The 19,199-nt window shown below is 38.3% G+C and overlaps 1 protein-coding gene across 7 annotated transcripts in view; it reads right to left on the bottom strand.

The window, feature by feature from the left end:
* Positions 1–2,823: 2,823 nt before the first annotated feature.
* Positions 2,824–19,199, bottom strand: part of NFX1 (nuclear transcription factor, X-box binding 1) — a 78,643-nt gene continuing 62,267 nt past the window's right edge. For 2 of the 7 annotated variants that reach the window (XM_074575664.1, XM_074575662.1), the window contains 4 exons: positions 18,283–18,349; positions 13,708–13,853; positions 7,565–7,666; positions 2,824–6,075 (listed from right to left, as the gene is read on the bottom strand). In XM_074575664.1, coding sequence (XP_074431765.1) covers positions 6,000–6,075; positions 7,565–7,666; positions 13,708–13,853; positions 18,283–18,349 — 391 coding nt within the window. In that variant the 3' untranslated portion in view covers positions 2,824–5,999. Of the gene's footprint in view, positions 6,082–7,564; positions 7,667–13,707; positions 13,854–18,282; positions 18,366–19,199 lie in introns of all 7 variants that reach the window. The other 5 variants (XR_012585578.1, XM_074575663.1, XR_012585576.1 and 2 more) reach the window with 5 other exon arrangements.

Here is a 19,199-nt window from a genome sequence, read left to right on the forward strand (position 1 = left end):
ACTGGGTAAGCAGTAAATGCAGAAATTCCTTAAATTGCTTGTTAAAAAAAGATAAGCTCTCCAGGTGCCTTGAATGGACAGAATGTACCTTCCCGACTGTATTGTTTGTTAGGCAACTATCCAACACATCGCACTGCTCAGTTTTCACCACAGCCTTTTACTTCCTAGAACGTAGATTCATAAAAAATGCTCCGTAGTATGACATGTAAGCTTGCTGTACATACACAATTTTCAAAGAGACAGTCCTTTCGTTCCTACCTACTATATACAAAGTGTTCTATTAAGGTAAGGTTTTCTTTACAGTGATCATGATTTTTAATTTAGTTACAGCTCCTTACACAAATGAAGCCTTCCAGTCCTCTGACTAGAATAAATTTCCTGTCCTTTAAAGGAATAAATGTGGATGTAGCAAGATGACTGAACATTGGACTACGCACACATTAGATCCAGTAGAAAGCTGAATCGTTTACTAGGTGGCAGTTGCTGGACATGATTTCACGGAAAATAAAGTTGCAAGGGGCAATAAATCAGATCTCCCCACAACAGACATATTTTGCCCCTCCTTCCTCTCACTGAAAAGAGCTCCAGAGCAGGCAACAGTAGGTCATACAATGGAGCCTAAACCAATTTACAGAGGGATTGCCTGAAACACGAGAAAGGTGCTATGTCTCAGTCTGTGCTCTGAAAAAGACTGTTTCAATGGCAAAACCCATTTTCTGTTGTGAGACCTATGTTTTCCACAGAAGTGTAAAATTGAATAACCTGACTTTAAAAAAAAAATATTAATAGTGCCAGAAACAGTAGTTCATGGGGCGGCAGAACAAGACGTAAGTCTAGACTGTAGAAGGGCATCTCACCCATACCACAGCAAAGCACATTCGGCAGCAGATTTCACCCACTGAACATAAAGGCACACTCACTTATCTTTTGCCTGGAAGCTGAAAGGATCCACATGTTGCTACCTGCAACAGGGTCCTGTTCACACCAAACAACTTCCAGGACCCTTCTGGGATGTGGCTTCTCCCAGGACAGCAGCAACGCGGTCTCCTTCCCTCTGCTCAAGAAGTTGCACTACTTTGTCCAAAAATCCTGAGATAACAAAGACTAAGAAACCTGGTCTAGAGCTCAGGAGCATTCAAAATACAGCCTCTCTGAAGATAGCCTTTCTAATGTCTCTGACATTCTGGTTCATGGTTAAATAAGAAGTGTACAGACATAAAAATTTGCACATCAAACATCTTACAAGTTCAGCATCTTAGTAGGATAAGAACAGCATTTGTTACGTAGCAAGGCTTCTGCTGGGAATTCCGGATCTACAAAGTCTAAAATACTAAAAAAACAACATTATTTTGAACACTAGTATTTATCTAAGCCTTTATTTAGTAGGGGACTGTTGTGACGATGTCATAACTTGAATGACTATTTCCAAACATGGACAAGATAAGTGAACAAAAAGCATAACTGATTTGTCTCTTTTGCTGCCATTTCTGCACACTGATAATGACATGTTTGGTCACCTTCTAGTCAATGACAGTCCTGAACTGAAGTGCAAGTATTTTCTTCAGGCAGAGATTTCCAATTAAGATCTGTTTTGCAATGCTTACATACCTGCAACATGCCATCCTCAACCTCCAAAATATCCTGAAAAGAAAGCCCAAGCTTACTGGCAGTTGAGGCAGTAAGACAAAAGGTTTTTCAGCTATCTTTCAAGAACTCTTCAATCTCAGATAATTGCTTGAATTTCTTTGAGACTTCTTGCACTCCATCTGAAATATCAGGTCAGGCCACTGTAATTTTTTGCTGCTATTCTTTATTTCTGTGACTTTTGCTGTTGGAGATGCATTACTCGGTATTATAAAATCTGAGGAGTAAGCAGTCAAATAATTTCAGATTTCTGATTTTCAGAGTCTTTGCTTTCTGAGTCTCCCTGCCATCTACTGAACTGTGCTGGCAAAGTTTTCACACACACCCAAAATTGGTCATCCTGTATTTGTTAAATCTAATGCCTACAGGGACTTTTAAGTGACATTAGCCCTCACTTCCTTCCCCCATACCACTGTTCTTTACAGTCACCATTACAATGAAGGGACAATGAGTTAAAATCATACATTTTATTACCAAGTAGCATTTATGCTGACACAGTATATAGTTTTTCAGATAACCAACATGTACATTTCTAGTCACATAATCACCTCTCCTGTACTTCTGAATCCCAAGAAGGCAGCAGATAATCCTTACTTTCCATTCCCTGGGGAGTCCCTCTTTACTTGCTTCGCTCTCCTTACAGCATTCATTTAAAATCACTTCAAATCCAGGAATCACACCTCATACTTCAAAATTTTAAGAAAAGTACTCTCGAAACTTCCATTTAAATCTTCATTGTTTCTCTGTGATAACCCAGTCTTCCAACTTTGGAATACCAAAACAAAGCTGGCAAACAATTCTAAAGCACTGGACTTAGATTTATTTCAGATTCATAAAGAAAGTAATTTTATACCATTAACTTGAAAAAATCAAGTGAAATATAAGCCTTTCAACAAATAACTTAAGAATAAATGTTTTGGAACAGTTTTACTTTGCTCATTTCATTATGCAGCAGATATGGTACAAAACTGCCACAAAACAGTGGTTTTGAAGTCTACTTATGCATCTTGCACAACTTTAGGTTAAACCCAAGCACTGAAGATTCAGAGCGCTTTAAACATGTTAAACAATATAGATAGGTAATAGCACAGACAAAATGCCAAAGTATCTGCCTATTTTATACACAGTTTTAAAAGCATCTCATGAAGTTGCATGAATTCCAACTGACACCATTTATTTCAAAATATGTTTATTGCAGAGTACTTTTTTCAAATAAATTTACAAGAAACAATATTATTCTTAGGACTGTGGAAAATGACTAGCATACCAAAGCTTAAGTCTTGGTTCCACTGATATCAATGCGATTTTTGCCACTGACTTCATTGATGCAAAGATTTCTTTTATCCACTCATTTTTCTATTAGATAAAAGCTGTAAAGGCCAGCTCAGATTTACAAAATAGCTATTTGAAAAATATTTCCATGAGGCACACATGCAATATGATGATGAGTTATCACAGATATCAAAACTACTGCTTTAGTACTATTCCATATGAAAGTCACAGATACATTGCAGCAAAAGCAAACCAGAACAGAGAGGAGAGCACCACTGTTAAACTTTGCTGAGTTCCTTCTTAAGGCTATGTAACTATGTTCTGGTAAGAAAGACATCAATACTTTCTTTTTGGTATTACTTTCCAGGGTAAATGTATGGTGTCATGTTTTTAACCAAGTTATTAAAATGCATTTCAAAATAAATGCTTCTGTACACGTGACTTGCTTCATAACTACAGATATGTTCCGAGAGCCACGATTTAGAGATGTGTAACATACAGATCTATAAAAACGTTTTAACATTCATGTAGTTAAGAGGTTTAGTGATGAGAATTATGACTTCTCAGTATGAACAGATTCGGTAATAATTATTCGTCTCATCTAGAGAAGCTGAAGACTACCTGGCTTTTCTTACTAAAAGCAGTGGCAAAGCACTTGACAGCTGAAGTGCATCTCACCACCAAGGTTCACATTTTTATGTTAAAGCCATAATCTGACAAAAATTTCGAAGCGCAGAGATAAATATTATGTCATTAAAGCCTTTTAAGTTTTAAATTTCAAATCAGAGGTGCAAACGTGAAGTTTTAGCTATATTCATGTGCAACTGTGTTAATAGGTTTCAGCTTTATTCTATTTATTATCAACTAAATCACTTTGGTTTTCTGTAATGTTAGGTCTACCTATGGTATACCAACCGCGTGTACTCCAGTGTACGTCCACCTAACTATAAACTCTCAGCTCACTGGACGTGTGTGCCAGCTCTTGTCCAGAAGCTACCTTTGCAGTATAATTATGTGCAATCTCCCTAACTAGCTTGAAAACAGTACTATATTAACATGGTTTAGTTTCAAAACCAGAATTAGCCTTTGTCTGGCCACATTGAGCTGGCACTTGTCTGCAAGCACTGGAATAGATTCACTCCTCACAACAAAGGGACTGAAGAAATACATTCCTGGAAAGATGCTGAGCAACTTATTTCATCAGCTGAACTCAGCAAAGCGGTACACCTTGTAGAATCAAACATTAATTTGCTTAAGAAATTAAGGGCAATATAAGATATGTTAATTTATTTTTCATTTCCATTCACAAAATATTAAGCAAAAAAGGTGAAACCAATTTAAACAACTACATGCAAACTAAAAGCCTAAACACTTGAGGATTGAAAGTCCTTCTGGTAACTGTTTTATCTGAAACATATGCATTTCAAATGCTTAGAAACATGTAAGAGCGCATATTTTCTTTAAAGTGAAATAATAAGCTCCTACAAAAATAGGCAATAACAGCATGCATTTTAATTTTCAAAACATTCTGGGGAATAAATATGGTCTGCAAGGTTTGCTCCTCATTCCTTCACGTTTCACAAGGTGTTGAAGATGAAATGTAGCCACAGACGGCTTCACAGTTAAGGCTCAGGGTCATGTGCTAACTGTAAGTGAATCTAAGCATGGATAACTGCCTTCTTCCATTTCCTTGTCAACAAATCTTACACTACACCATAGTGAGCTGGCTGAAAATTAAATCAGCAACAGATAACAAGTCTTCTGCTAGATCTCTTTCTTCAGTATGCTAAACCCCTTTTAGCAGCAGCCTCCGAAGCTGTACAGGGCACTCACCTCTAGTGCTACATGTAGCCAGCCACAATGAACAAGAAACGGAGTGCATCGGCATCAAAGTTAATGAAGTTATTAATGTAAAAAACCTTCTCTTCAAGTGAACAGTTATTACTCAAATTCAGAGCTGTGCCACTTCTTCGAATCAGACCTACAATCTCCTCTCGCAGAGAGCTACTCACCTACCTTAACTCATCACCTGAAAACAACTCACCATCTATGAGACCAACTTTGGTATCTTTCACTGTTGAAACCATCATCCCATTTTGTACAAACAAAAAGCATTTCCCATACAACAGAGATCTTCCAGTGCCAAACATTTTAGACAGATTATCTTATAAATTTTACAAATATTGTTCCAAATTCATAACACACTTAAACCAAACTCCACACATTCACCTTAAGCTTGCACAGTACAGAAAAAGATTACAAACTCCCAATAAAACCATGCAAAAAAAACCCCCAAATCAGAAGACCATCAAACTAACATATCTAAATATAAATTAAACCAAACAGAACACCAAAATAATAAACAAAGTCTGATTTTGTTCAAGGTCTTGAATAACGAAGTATTAATTATTTTCCTGGGCTGTTGTTTTAGGGGTGGATTTTTTTTTGTTTTGCTTGGTTTTGGATTTTTTTTGTTTTGTTTGTTTGTTTTTGTTTTACACATCAAACTTGAGATAAAGCAAAATAAGTCTTAATTCTCCATCTTCCCCAAACCCTGGTTCTTCAGATAACAAAGGAAGTCTGTGCTCTTAATGGGCATTTAGTGTATATATTCTTAATTTTACCACATTAACACAAAAATTAATTAATAACATATGAAAACACTTTAAGAATATTCCCATCAGTACTTTTAACACAGATTATTTCTAGCCCATTTTAAGTTGTGTGGGACGTGTCAAAATAAATTTTTGTCGTTGTTCTTACTACCCCCAAAAATATATTTGATTACCAGTTCTCTCACTTTAAAGGCATCAATGCAAATCTACATCATTCTGACAGCACATCAGATAAAAAATTGCACCAAACCCAGGTTTAAAAAGCTATACTACTGTTAGGTATTATGTAGTTACATAAACTGTAAAAATGCCTAACTTTTAAAAGTATCACAACCAATCTAACTTTAGATGTTAAATCACTAATATGCTGAACAATTGATCATTTGACAGATAACCAAAAAATACCTCACACAATAACTTAGTATCTTCACCTCTAAGCTTCTGTATCATAATTCTACATCAATCACTTCAGTCCTGGACATCAAAGTAGTCAATTATCGGCTCTTCTTTTAATGGTTTGGATAAACCACTGGTTCCACAACTCCTGAAATTATAAGAATATTAGATGTTACTCACCCACATGAAAAAAATGATACAAAGTAAACGGAAATCATAAACTCCCATAATGTCTCAGCGTGCACATGCACACCGCATGGGTAAATGGCATGCATTTCTAAGTTATGTTTTAATGGAAGTACCTTAACGCTCCAGAAAGCCTTTGTTAACTGATTTTTGGAAACAAACATATACTTTATTAAACTAACGTACATCAATGTGTGGCTGAATTGATAAAATTTGTTTTGATGTTTTACCAGAAAATAACACTTACTGGTGATATTTACTACAAAAACGATACTGTACCGAAGACTAAATGTTCAACATGCCTTTTTAAAAGACAGATCGAAAGAAATACTGTTGAAATGAGTTGATGACCAAATCTGCTCACTTTTAAAAGCCGGAGTAATACCAAATGGTAATATTAATACCAATGGTAATATCAAATCCAAACACTATAAAGATTTTTTCCATAAGACACTATGAGATCTTCTGGAAGATTTTGTAGAATTAACCACCTCTAAAGAAATTTCACTTCTAGTAATTAAAAATAAATGGCTAAAACCTTTTTTAAAATTTAATTTTACCATATAAGCCCCTTTCGTTAGGGTCACTGAAGACAGGAATCCCACAGAAGTGGAAATAAAGAGTAACAACCTTTTTAAAATTCACATTGAGTTACAGTCATTTTAGACATGTGTTATGCTCTAGATACTTAGTTCTGAAACAATTTAAATTTTCTCAGGACAGCCTACTTTGTACTCTAGCAGCACCTTAAACACCCAATAGCTATAATGATAATACTGCAGTAAGTTGTCCGTTTCTGCAAATGGTACTTCACAGAACACGATTTCAAATGTTAATTTGGAAATAACTTTGGGGAAAAACATTATGAAAGGTAAACTTGAACAAAGAATAAGATATCCATTATAAACATTCCTAATTATGAGATGGACTATAGGTACCTGAAGCTGGCTGGTCATACAAAGACCATTCTATTAAACTATTCACCAAGAAGCCTTATATATCCCATCTTCACTAGTTTTCACTATCTGAGAAAAATGATAATTCAGGTAGTACACAGTACACAGACAACTGTGTAATCTATCCAAATAAATAATATTATGCCAGTAATTACTCTTTTACACAGAAAAGTTAAAGGTAAAAAACATCCCAAGAACTCCAAAACAGCCATTTCTTCCTAACTGTCTAATCTTTATTAAAAAATAATACAAAAGTCCACAATATTTGTTATTTTACCACTCAAATATCACACAGTAAATCCAACATTTTTTTAGCACTTAATTTCAGGTTCTCTTCTGTGGAAAGAAAATCTTGGTGCAGGCTGCAAGCTCCAAAGCTGTGCGTGTGTTGGGAAAACAAAGAAACAGGGAGTATAAAGTTGAAGCTCAGGAACATTCTCCTCTGGTAACTCAGCACAAAATTGAAGAATACTCTTTTAAAAACAAATTCCTTACTTATCTGTTTGTTTGTAATGAGGAATAGGTGGTGGAGGCCTGCTCTGCATTTCTTTATCTAGCACAGAAGTTAAGGTATTGCTTGGACAAATGGATTTCCCTCTAGAAAAAGAAAAGAAAGGGTATTTAATTCCATAGGAAATTATATTTATTAAGGAGTGAGGGTAAAAGAGTTACATTTGTAAATAGCAGTGCCGGTGTCAGAGTTTATACTTGTATACTTAAATCACCTATTCAAATATTTAATTTTCCACCCACAGAGAGCAATAGTGTGCAAAGTCCATTTTCATTACTGAGAACAAGATATCCAGTATTCTAAATGTCTCTTGATCACTGTCTATAAAAGATGTACAAACAGCTTACTAGATTGTAAGTATTGGTACCCAGACTCCTTCCTTTCTGCATGTGAAATGCACGACTCATTTCTACTATGAAGTGCACAGCATGATAAACTGTTAAAATACCAAAAATGCAATACTTGCGTTCTAGGGCAACATGTGTCTGTCCTTTCGCAGAATGGATACTAGCTTAACTCAGTATCATGTGAACACAGTTCGCTGCATCTCCACAACGCGTTATCTAACGTTTTGGAAACACGTTCTTAAACTCTGGCAGTAAGTCATGTTAAACTTACACTTATCACTCTGTACTCAAAGTAGCCCTGCTATGCAGTACTCTCCCAGTAACAATGCAGCAATACTGCCTCTTCCTTCTCAGCTAGCTCAGGCGAAAAAGATCAGGAAAATAACATTACACATTAGCAAACAAAAAATCAGCTCTTCCTGCCCTCCACACTAGTTACAATCTATTACGTGATCATGACCACGCAATGAAGCATCCCAATTGTGCTTGTACCATCTGCAATGCAAGGGCAACCCTGTGGCTGTGGAGCAGGGCAGGATAAGGTGACAATATAGGAAGACAGCATACTTCAGCATGCATAAACTCAACTTTACACTCAACTAGCACACTCAACTTCAGCGTGGCAATCCATGTCCAAAGGCTGCACTGGCTGGAGAAAGAGGAAGGATTTTAAAAAAAAATAATTACCAAAGACACTGTATAGGCTGTGGAGAGGTCTTAAAATTTCCTATAAATTCATGAGCCATTTTCAAGAGTGAGCTTGCTTTATTTCAACTTCCAGTCACTGTTATGATTTAAGTGCAAGACTGAAAAACCTTTCACTATCAGCATCTTCTCCATTCAAAGTTTCTTTTTAATCTTTTCCGGGGGCCAAATAAGCTGAATAAATTACAAATTCTTAAACCTTTTCAAGCTCAATTTCTTACCCTTCTTGAACTTTCCTCTATATCCATGCTACTGACATTTTAAGATCAAACTAGTTCTGGTACGCTAAACTGGATTGCTTTCCTATTTCTATCTGAGTAGTTTATATTGGATATTAGGAAAAATTTATTCACTGAAAGAGTTGTCAAGCATTGGAACAGGCTGCCCAGGGAAGTGGTTGAGTCACCATCCTTACAGGTATTTAAAAGACATGTAGACATGGCACTTAGGGATATGGTTTAATGGTGGACTTGGTAATGTTAGGTTAACTGTTGAATTTGATGATCTTAAGGGTCTTTCCCAACCGAAACGATTCTATGTCATTCACTAAATAATGTTTCCTCCTTGTTCATTTTATTAATGATTTTTTAAATAAACTCTAGACCATAAGATTCTCTGTGTTTACTAATCACATTGAATTCCTACTTCAAGTTCATCTTGTTTCTTTCAAAATTACATTTCAAATAGCAAAAAATACTGCAAAACGATGGCTTGTACATTGTTATGATTCCAGAAGTGTACATGTGTTAAGTTTCATGCTTTGTCACATACTTGGTAATTCATATTTTTCCTCACCTCCCTCAGAGCTCTAAGGAGTTGAAATCTCACATCAGTACATCGATAAACACTAGTTCATTTCAGAGCTTAAAAAAAGTTAAGTATTTGTCTTATTTCCATCATATTTGAATTATTTCCATCATATCTTGTTTCCATCAGTTCTGAAAATATAATGGCCAATTCCTGTGATACAGCGGCAGTGCAGATGAAAAACTCCGCAACACTCGCAAGGTAAGTCAAAAGTCCACTAAATACGAAGCGATGATCCCTGACTCCATTTCAGTATTGTTTTAAACTGAGTACTGACAGTCTGTTCACATGAACTGCAAAGTCTTGCAAACACAGGTCACCAATTCAAGCCACGGAGGCTTCAGAGACAAAAATCTACCAACTCACTCTCAAGCAAAATGTACACCACTTCCTATATACCTTGGTGACACACAGGTCAACTGACTCCAATCTCCCCACAATTCTGTGAATATTTCTATTAATTGTTTTTTTTTAAAAAAAGAAGTGTCTCCAAAAGCTGATACAGTTTGGGTAGAATAATGAAGCAAGTGGCCCCCAAACAATCTCCTGATTGTCTAGACTTCATATATTCTATGTTATAAGCCGTCAAGAGGCAACACATACTATTCTCAGGGCAAACAATGTCAAGACTGAAGGAAAAATAGTAAGAAGGAGATGCAGCTCTTTTCTGGAGCAGGACTGCTGTTAAAACCACCTTGGCTGGTGACCTGTAGAATTACTTGTGCTTAAATTGACCAAAAAGCTTTAGAGGTTAGAGGTGTTGAGCTGTACTCATTGGAAAAGGCTTTTACGATTGCAAAGGGGTTGGTGAGGAAGTTAGCTCTTTCCTCATGGCAGAGGAGATAATTCCTAGAGAGTGAAGGGTAGAATAAAAGACCTTGAAGTGATAGAGTGTTTACCTTCACCTTCAGGAAGTCATCAGAACTTCTGCAAATTGGAAGTGAAGTTATTCCAGATACCAGAAAGGCTGCAGAGACAGTTAACTTACTAAGTAAAATGAACTTGTACCTGGAGATCAAGTAGTGAAATGTGTCCAGAGAAACTTAAAGAAGTCAAAGAATAATTCTGTTTCCTTAGAGCATATAATTTCCTTTCAAGTCTGCCACTGGGATTGACGGTTTTTACCTTCTGTGATGCAACTGATCTGATAAGGGTGTTCCATGTAGTTACAGGGGGTTTAATTTCTTTAGGTGTTTGTTTCTGCTAGTCTTGTGCAGCCTGCAGCTAGGTAACCATTCCTGAACTGTCTCCAGACTGACTTTATTGAAAGGAAACAAAATCCTGGGTGAAGAATAATAATAATAGAGAACGTATCTATGAGACTGCAGCAGGATGCAGTTTTCTCAATGAGAACAACGTTCAGGGACCCTGTCACCTTCCTAAAACCTCCCTTGTTTGTGAGGAGAGACTGACACTACTGTTCTTCCTGGATGGAACAGGAAAAGGATGGGTCTTACAGGGACAAATGTTCTCAAAAACACTTCCAGGGTGTCTCAAGTTCACACAAGCTGTTTAAACACTGGTCGTTGCATAAAAACAAGGAGACACCTCTTAACAGGCTCTGGCATCCAGAGTTATTCATAGGAGAAAGAAATCCATATGAGTAAAAGACTTCAAGAAACCACTGAGAGGTAGACTGAAGCACATGCGTCAACTTGGAGACAAAAGCCTTCCCCTTTTCACCATACCAGCCTGGACATTACCTTTGAACCTGGTTCAGAAGGAATCTGGTATTGCAACTGCTCAAAAGATGGTGACTGCAAAGATGGCCAACAGGGAAGCATGAAGAGAAACTTAAAATCCACTTGCAAGGATTCACCCAGGGTCGGTCTTATACTTCAAATGACACTAGAACTGTAATTCAGATCAACATTGACAGTCAACATTGGGAATGCTCTCTATGTGGTTAGACAATGGCAATGCTGTACATCAATGATTCTAATCCAGCTAATATGACCAGCTCTTGCTGATGTGGTGGAATGATGATGGAGGCAGGGGCTGAGGGCAAAGCAGATTTGTGGTGTTTGCTCCTAGAGATCCAGAAAGGGAAGAAGTCTGGTTGGAGGAAGCTTTCTTAGCACCAAGGAGACTTTCTCACTCCTCTGACCAACCTGTATGGTGATGTTACCATTTCAATGACACAACAACGGTGTGTGAAGAGGAAGAATGGCCTCTCTGCCTAGCATCATTTTGAATTATCTATACTCGGAAGTGCTCATAATGGAATTCCACAGGGAATGCTGAAAACAGAATAAAACAAAATGCAAACCACTTGAACTTTCTGGTGACTACTAGCCCCTGGACTTGAAGAAGCAACAGCTTCTTCAGCAGTGAAATACTCAAAAATACCATCCTGGACCTTGAGCTATCACTTGTCTGAGGCTTCAGTGTTTTTTATGTCTCAAAGAAGTGGCAAATAAAGAAACAATGAAAAGAAGCTTTGGATGAATCCACTGAAATAAGAAACATTGCTATGCAGATGAAGAATATTCTTAGTAGACCACCTGGTGTCTGTAAAACTCGCAGTGGTCAAACAGCAGCATGAGTGTTTTGCATGGTACACTGTTCCCTGGACAAGGGAAGGAGCAAGTGTCAATCTCTCCTAAAACCACAGAGGAAGGCCTCCCATTCTCAAGTTGCAGGATACGTCTTTGTTTCTAAAGCATAGTCACCTGTCCTGCACTATTCTCTGACACTTTATCCTCTTCACTAATTTCTCATCCTGCCTGCACCTCCCCCCCTGCCCCAATTTATTTATTTTTCTTAAATAAGCTTTTTCAAATACGTTTTCTTTCTCACCTTCCTTTACTACAAACCAAAAGAGTACCTTAAATTGTTTCATGGAAACACAAAGGGGTATCAAAATTGCACTCCATGTGTCTGAAGAAATCAAGGTTGTAGCTAAGCTACCAACCCAAGAACAGGCTCAGGAGCAGCTCATGGCATTCCAGTAGCACAGAAGGTGACAGTTTTTTATAACTACAGTCAGTATCTACAGGTGAAAACAACTGATTGCCAAAGAACCACAATCTGACAGTCCTAAACTAAATATGCTGCCCAGTGAGCAGCAGAATCAAGGAAGCCTTCCCATCCTATGGCTCCACTGCAATCACCTTGCTTTTCCCCCAGCTATACTCCCTTCATTTCCTTTTCTAATATGAACTGCCTTCTGTGGGTCTTCTCCAAGTATTTCCAGTTTTGCTTAGAAATCTCTTCAATTTGCAGAAATTCCAGGAGTATGCTCTGTGGCAGGTTGTCCTGGTTTGGGGTGGAGCAGAGCCAACCTTCTGTTCAGTGGGAGAGGCTTTTCCTCTTACTTCTTGTTGTGGCAACCAGGGTCAGCTGGCTGGTTGGTTGCCCTGTGGAGGAGTTGCACCTGTGGGGAGGACTGGACAGGTCAGGTGCCCCAAAACTGACCAATTGGGTATTCCATCCCATCTGCCACGCTCCGTATAAAAGCTGAGGGAGCAAAGGGTTGCCACCTTCTCCAATGTCTGAGGATGATCCTGTCAGTTTGTCTACCTTTGATCCCAATCCATGGGTTCCTCAATGAAGATCCAGAATCCAGTTCCCATCCATCACTGAATCCAGTCTGGAACTTTACCAATGCTGGCTGGTGACATCTCCCTGGGAGCTTGATATGGTTTTGTATATATTTGTATACATTACATCTACTTCATTATTTCCTTTTTATTTTATTGTTAGTATTTCATTAAAGTAGTTTAGTTTTGTTCTAAACTCATAACTCTCTTTATCTCTCTTCTTCCTCTCCTTGGAATGAGAGGTGGGGGAGAGCATCCGTTGTCTTGTCATTGGCCAACCTGGCCAAAAACATGACACGAGTTCAGATAGATGGAGAACAAGTAAGTTCCAATACCAGAATTTTTCAAAGAGGGTGCAAATTTAGGTATGACTTCTCAACCCAGCTACTGATTTTCATGAAATTTTATGAAATTTCTTATCTTTGATTCCTCTATCAAATTTAGCTGATGGCAAAAGGATGAAAAGTTACTGCTAAGATGAACAGAGGACAGCCTTGCAAAACCTTTTCTTAGCTTTTCCAATTGGGTTTTCTTTTCTGAAGATTTACTTGACTAGTGGAAGTAGAAGCCTATGAAATTATCAATTTAAAAACTGCTTTAAAAAAATTCTACTGGAAGTTACTGTTGCAAATTGCATTATAAATGAACTCATTTGAGTAAGTGATAAAAACATACAGTTATTTAAACTATAGTTAATAGACTTGAAAACAATGATGAATTACATACTTCACTGCAGTGATAACAACATTACGCTTTGGTTCGTTGTCATAGCTCACACTTTCAATGCCATAAACCTGAGCTAATTCATGGATGATTCTGCGGTGATCTCTGTTCATTGGTGGGTAACAATGGCTCTTCTTTGTATTCTTGCCCTGAATTCAAGAGAAAAGGTTTTTTTAAAAAAAAAAAGTAGTACAGTTTTCCTTGGGGGGTGGGCAGAGGGAAGAAAACAAGAAAAAAGAAAGTGCTTATACCTCTAAAATTTTGCTGCTATGACAAAATTAGTACCACAAATTGCTAATACCTCAGTACTGACAGAAAGCTCATCTAAAAATGTCCATTTCCCCAAAATTAAATTACGTCTTCTATTGTTTCCATCACTTCAAAGTATACACACATACACACGTATCTTTTAAGTTTGAAATACAAATCCCAAATTCATCCATTCTATTTGTATCCCAAAGAAGCACTATAAAATGATTTTTTCTAAATTTTTATTTTTCAGAATGATCTGCCCATTTTGAATTACATCTAATTTTATTTTCAGACTGGCTTTACAATGCACATACTGCACATAGCTACATTAATTTCTCACTTCCCTCTACCAAAGAAGCTATTTATCTGCAAAATCTGTCATGCAATGGCATCAATAGACTTTTTATTAAATAAAAACAAAACTGTAGTTTTAATTTCAGTTAAAGAGTGATAATGATTGACTCTACACTGATTGCTATATAAACAGTAAAAGAGCAAACAAAAAGCAGGGCCCTATGAGCCCTGTCCTAATGGACTGGGTGGCTTCGTAACAGCAAGTGTGGGTGAGGATGAGACACTCAGTGCTTCAGTCTGCTTCAGGGACTCAAGATGCTGCTTCAGCTTTTGCCTTGGTTGTCACCAACAAAGTCTTCTAGGTCTTGGGGTCTACAGGCAGGGTTGAAGGGGAAGACAAACTACTAGTAGCAGAATAAGCTTGAGTCAAGGATTTCTAGAGAAATCCCAACCTATACAAGTTCCTGGCAGTGCATTTAAAGGCTCTGAGAAACCAGGATGATCTATCATCTCTGAAAGTTTGTAGAGAACGGGGTAGGAACCCTATGAACTAGAGAAAGGTAATGTTTGTAACTATGTTAAAAAAACCAACCAACCAACAACCCCAAAACCAAAAACGCAACCCAAAAACTACAGGTTGATCAGCTACCCTTCAAGCCTGAGGGGAAAAAAAAAAATAATCATAGAGCAAGTCCTTTTAGAAGCCATTTTTAGGTACATGAAGGAGAAGGTCCCTGGGAGTAGTCAATGTGGATTTACAAAAGGTCGGTCACCTAAATTAATGTAAAGACCATATGTAACAGAGCAAGATGTACATCAGAGGTACATTGTAGCTATCCTGTAAATAGAGGGTTAATATCTGTCTTCCCTTAGATTGTAAAATAGCTAACTTATGAATACTAACTGGACCAGAAACTCTGGTCAATCTTGTCCATAAGTCTTCAGGGTAATCGCATGCTGTCAGGATATAATCTTTACTTGACAATAAATATAATAAACCTTCCACCTATCACAACACTTCCAGCACACAGACAAGCATTTGAATGAAGAAAACTCTACAGATTCTGTACCTACTTATGATGACTAGTCACACTTGCTTTAAAAAAGCGGTGATGGCTCCACTCTCAGGAAAACATCAGAATATCTATCCGTATGCAGAGAGAGCTGGATGATATGTTTCCTGTCTTGTCTGCTTACATATATCAACAATGACAACTCTGCTATGCTAGATGAGTACATGCTGACGAGTCTAGAGGAACAGATGTTCATGAGGCAAGCAAAGTCATAAAATGATAAATAAAGCTGAACCACATTAATGCTAAAACTTCTAAATATCAAAATCCTTTTTATTACTCATTTATTCAATTAAGCTGAAGTTGGTATCTCCAAAGGCACAATGCAAAAAAGAAAACAGTCAAAATGAAATGTGTAAGCATAAGTAATCAGTATGAAAGACATAGTACTGATATAGGCAGAGTAACCTGAACGCCTGATAGACTAGCATGCAAAATACATTTAATACAACCAAGTAAAGCTCTACATTCAGAAACAAAGAAAGAAAATGAGCCACAACTTTAGTCAGAAAGGATTTATGAGTCATGATAAATAACTGAACAGACTCAAGCATAAGGAAGACTTAGGAATCATGGCAGAACAGCAACTGAAAACTGTCTCCTTGCATAATGCCATGTCAAACATATTAATCCAATCTTTGCCTCCATAAAAAGGGGGAGTTCACTTGGTCAGGTTGGACACAGGCCTGAATGAGACATGCCCAAGACAACATAAATACCTGTGGGTTGCAAGATGAAACAAGGGAGAAAATAAAGCCTCAGACTTCCAGAAATAAAAAGAAAAGGTATGCAAGATGATGAATTGAGCAGAAGACCAGGTTAACTTTACGTTGCAAGGGACATGTTCCCTTTTACACCATACACGCCACCATTTAGAAGGAAAAGAAAGTCAAACCATGGCCTACACACATGCTGTCACCCCCATCTTCAATGTGAAAGGAGGACACACAGATCTACAGGCTAGTCAGCCTCACCTCGACCCCTGGGAAAGTGAAGGAGCAGCTCAACCTGGAACGCACTTCCAGATTCATTCCTTCCACAAAGGACAAGAAACTCCTCAGGAGTAGTCAGCATGGCTTCAACAAGGGGAAGTCATCCTTGACCAACTTGGTAGACTTCTATGATAAACTGACATGCCTGGTAGATGAGGGGAGAGGAGTGGCTAGTTTCTCCCAGGCCTTCAGTAAGGTCTCTGACACTGTCTCCCATTAAGAGCCCCACAGCCAGTCAAGCTGTTGCTGTAGGGGCTGGCTGAGCAGACAGTGAGGTGGATTCAAAACTGGCTGGGCCCTAAGGGTGATGATGAGCGGCACAAAGTCTAGTTGGAGGCCTGTAACCAGTGTACCTTGGGGGAGAGAAGGGAGGCTGCATACTCAGTCCAGTCCTGTTTAACATCTTCATGATGTTCATTTCATGTTCTTCATTAGTGATGTGCATGATGGGGCAGAGTGTACCCTCAGTGAGTTTGCCGATAACACAAAGTTGGGAGGATTGACTGATATAGGCCAGAGGGGCATACTGCCATCCAGGGTGGAGAAGTGGGCTGACAGAAATCTCATGAAGTTCAGCAAGGAGAGGTGCAAAGTCCTGAACCTGGTGAGGAACAACCACACACACCAGTATATGCTGGATGCCACCCAGCTGGAAGACAACTCAGCAGAAAAGGACCTGGGGGTCCTGGTGGAAATCAAGTTGAACATGAGCCAGTGATGTACCCATATGGCAGAGAAGGCTAACGGTATCCTGGTCTGCATTAGGCATTGCCAACACGCCGAGGGAGGTGCTCCTTCCCTTCTACTCAGCACTGGTGAGGCCACACCTGGAGTACTGTGTCCAATTCTGAGTTCCCCAGTACAAGACAAGCATGGACATACTGGAGAGAGTCCAGTGAAGGGCCACAAAGTTGCTTAAAGGACTGGAGCATCTCTCCATTGAGGAAAGGCTGAGAGAGTTGGGACTGTTCAGCCTGGAGAAGAGAATGCTCAGGGGCGATCCTATCAATGTGTATAATTACATGAAGGGAGGGTGTGAAGAAGATGGAGCCAAGCTCTTTTCCATGGTGCCCAGTAGCAGGACCAGAGGCAAGGGGCACAAACTGAAACCCAGGAGGTTCTCTCTGAACATCAGGAAACACTTTTTTTACTGTGAGGATGACTGAGCACTGGCACTGGTTGCCCAGGGAGATTGTGGCCTCTCCATCCTTGAAAAGACTCAAAAGCCATTTGGACACGGTACCGGGCCAGCTGGCTCTAGATGGCCGTGCTTGAGCAGGGGGGTTGTACATGATGACCTCCAGAGGTCCCTTCCAACCTCAAACATTCTGTGATTCGTTGAAACAGCTACATCCTCATCTAGCAGGGCACAAGTCAATCTACTGTTACCAAAGGGCTCACATGCAGAAGCACGGGAATTCTGTAATCAATGAATGGGTGTCTAAACAGAAAACTGGTAATCAGGAATCTAAACAGTTAAAGAACAAATCTGACAGCCTTGTGAAAGTTAGGCTGTCATCTAAGAAGGAGGAGGACTACCTCACACACTGGCAAATGCAGGAAGGTATCTGCAAATTTGTGAGCATGTTCCGCTACAGGGATCAGAAAAACCTAGGCTTTCCTCCTCAAAGTCTGAACCTTTAAACACCATCTTTGATAATTAATACTTTATTAATGGAGATCCAAAAATTAATGATAATCCATTGATGCATTAAAGCTTAGCACTAGTTGAATCTTTAAACAAAGCTTGGCTGTCACCAAAGTGATCCTGCTGTAGATCCACTAAAGTGAACTATGTCTCCTAAAAATTTTGTTCTATGTATAATTAAAATGTGCACTCTATTGGAGCCCAAGCAGATCTAGTGTCAACTCATAACTATTAGTATTAATAAAGTTTAGTAACACCAAACTCCCCCCAAACAAAACTGTTTGTTACCATAAGTCATACAGAATATCTGAATACTGACCTTATTCACAGCTTCCACAAGCATTCTCATTTCCTTCTCAATATCACTCACAAATTTTAAATCCTTCCTGCAAGAACAGCATTCTAGGTAAATGAGGCAAGAGAATGTACAAAGATACAATATCTTCATCTTTTGTAACATTATTTTCAACAAGAACAAAATTAAATAACTAAATTGACAGCATCAGGAGTGAGAGCACATTTTGATTTATATATTACATTATTTAAATTTAAAAAATGTTAGTATGTCATCACTGTTACAAAAATCAAGAATTATTTTCCCCTCAACCCTTGGAACCCAGCATAAAATTCTATGATACAACTCTACTGTCTGACAATCCAATTCTACATTTTCAAATCGATAATGTAGATTTTAATGTTGACATTTCAGTGTTTTTAAATTACTTGTCATTAAGGCAATTGACTTAATTAGAATACACGATTAGACACAAGAATGGGGACTGGGTAAACAGAGTGGAGTTCTTTTCCAAGACAGAGCATAAGTGCATTGACTTTGGTCTTCAACTTATCTAGCATAACAAATTAAAAAAGAACAAAAGCAGAAGCGTAAGGCTACTTGCAAGCAAAATAAATTATTCTTGATATAAGCCATTAAGGACTTTTAAAAATTATTTTTTTAACCTTGCTTAATCATAGTAGGTCAAGTCTTTCATATAAGGGTGACCTTTGCACAGGTAAACTAACTCCTTTTTATTTGTTAGGGCACCATCCCCATGGGGAAAAAAGGCTGCCTGAAGATTTCATATCTCAAAGCTGGTTAGTAGTAAATAACCTTATTTCTTCAAAAATAGGCACACTACCACTTTGTGAATGACATCAGAATTTCGTCAGTCAAGAAGTGCCTACCACAGCAGGCACCACCGTCTCTGGTAGATGCCCTACCAAAGTTCAGGATGC

This window comes from Larus michahellis, chromosome 2 (genome assembly GCF_964199755.1).
Source record: "Larus michahellis chromosome 2, bLarMic1.1, whole genome shotgun sequence".
Lineage (NCBI taxonomy): Eukaryota > Metazoa > Chordata > Aves > Charadriiformes > Laridae > Larus > Larus michahellis.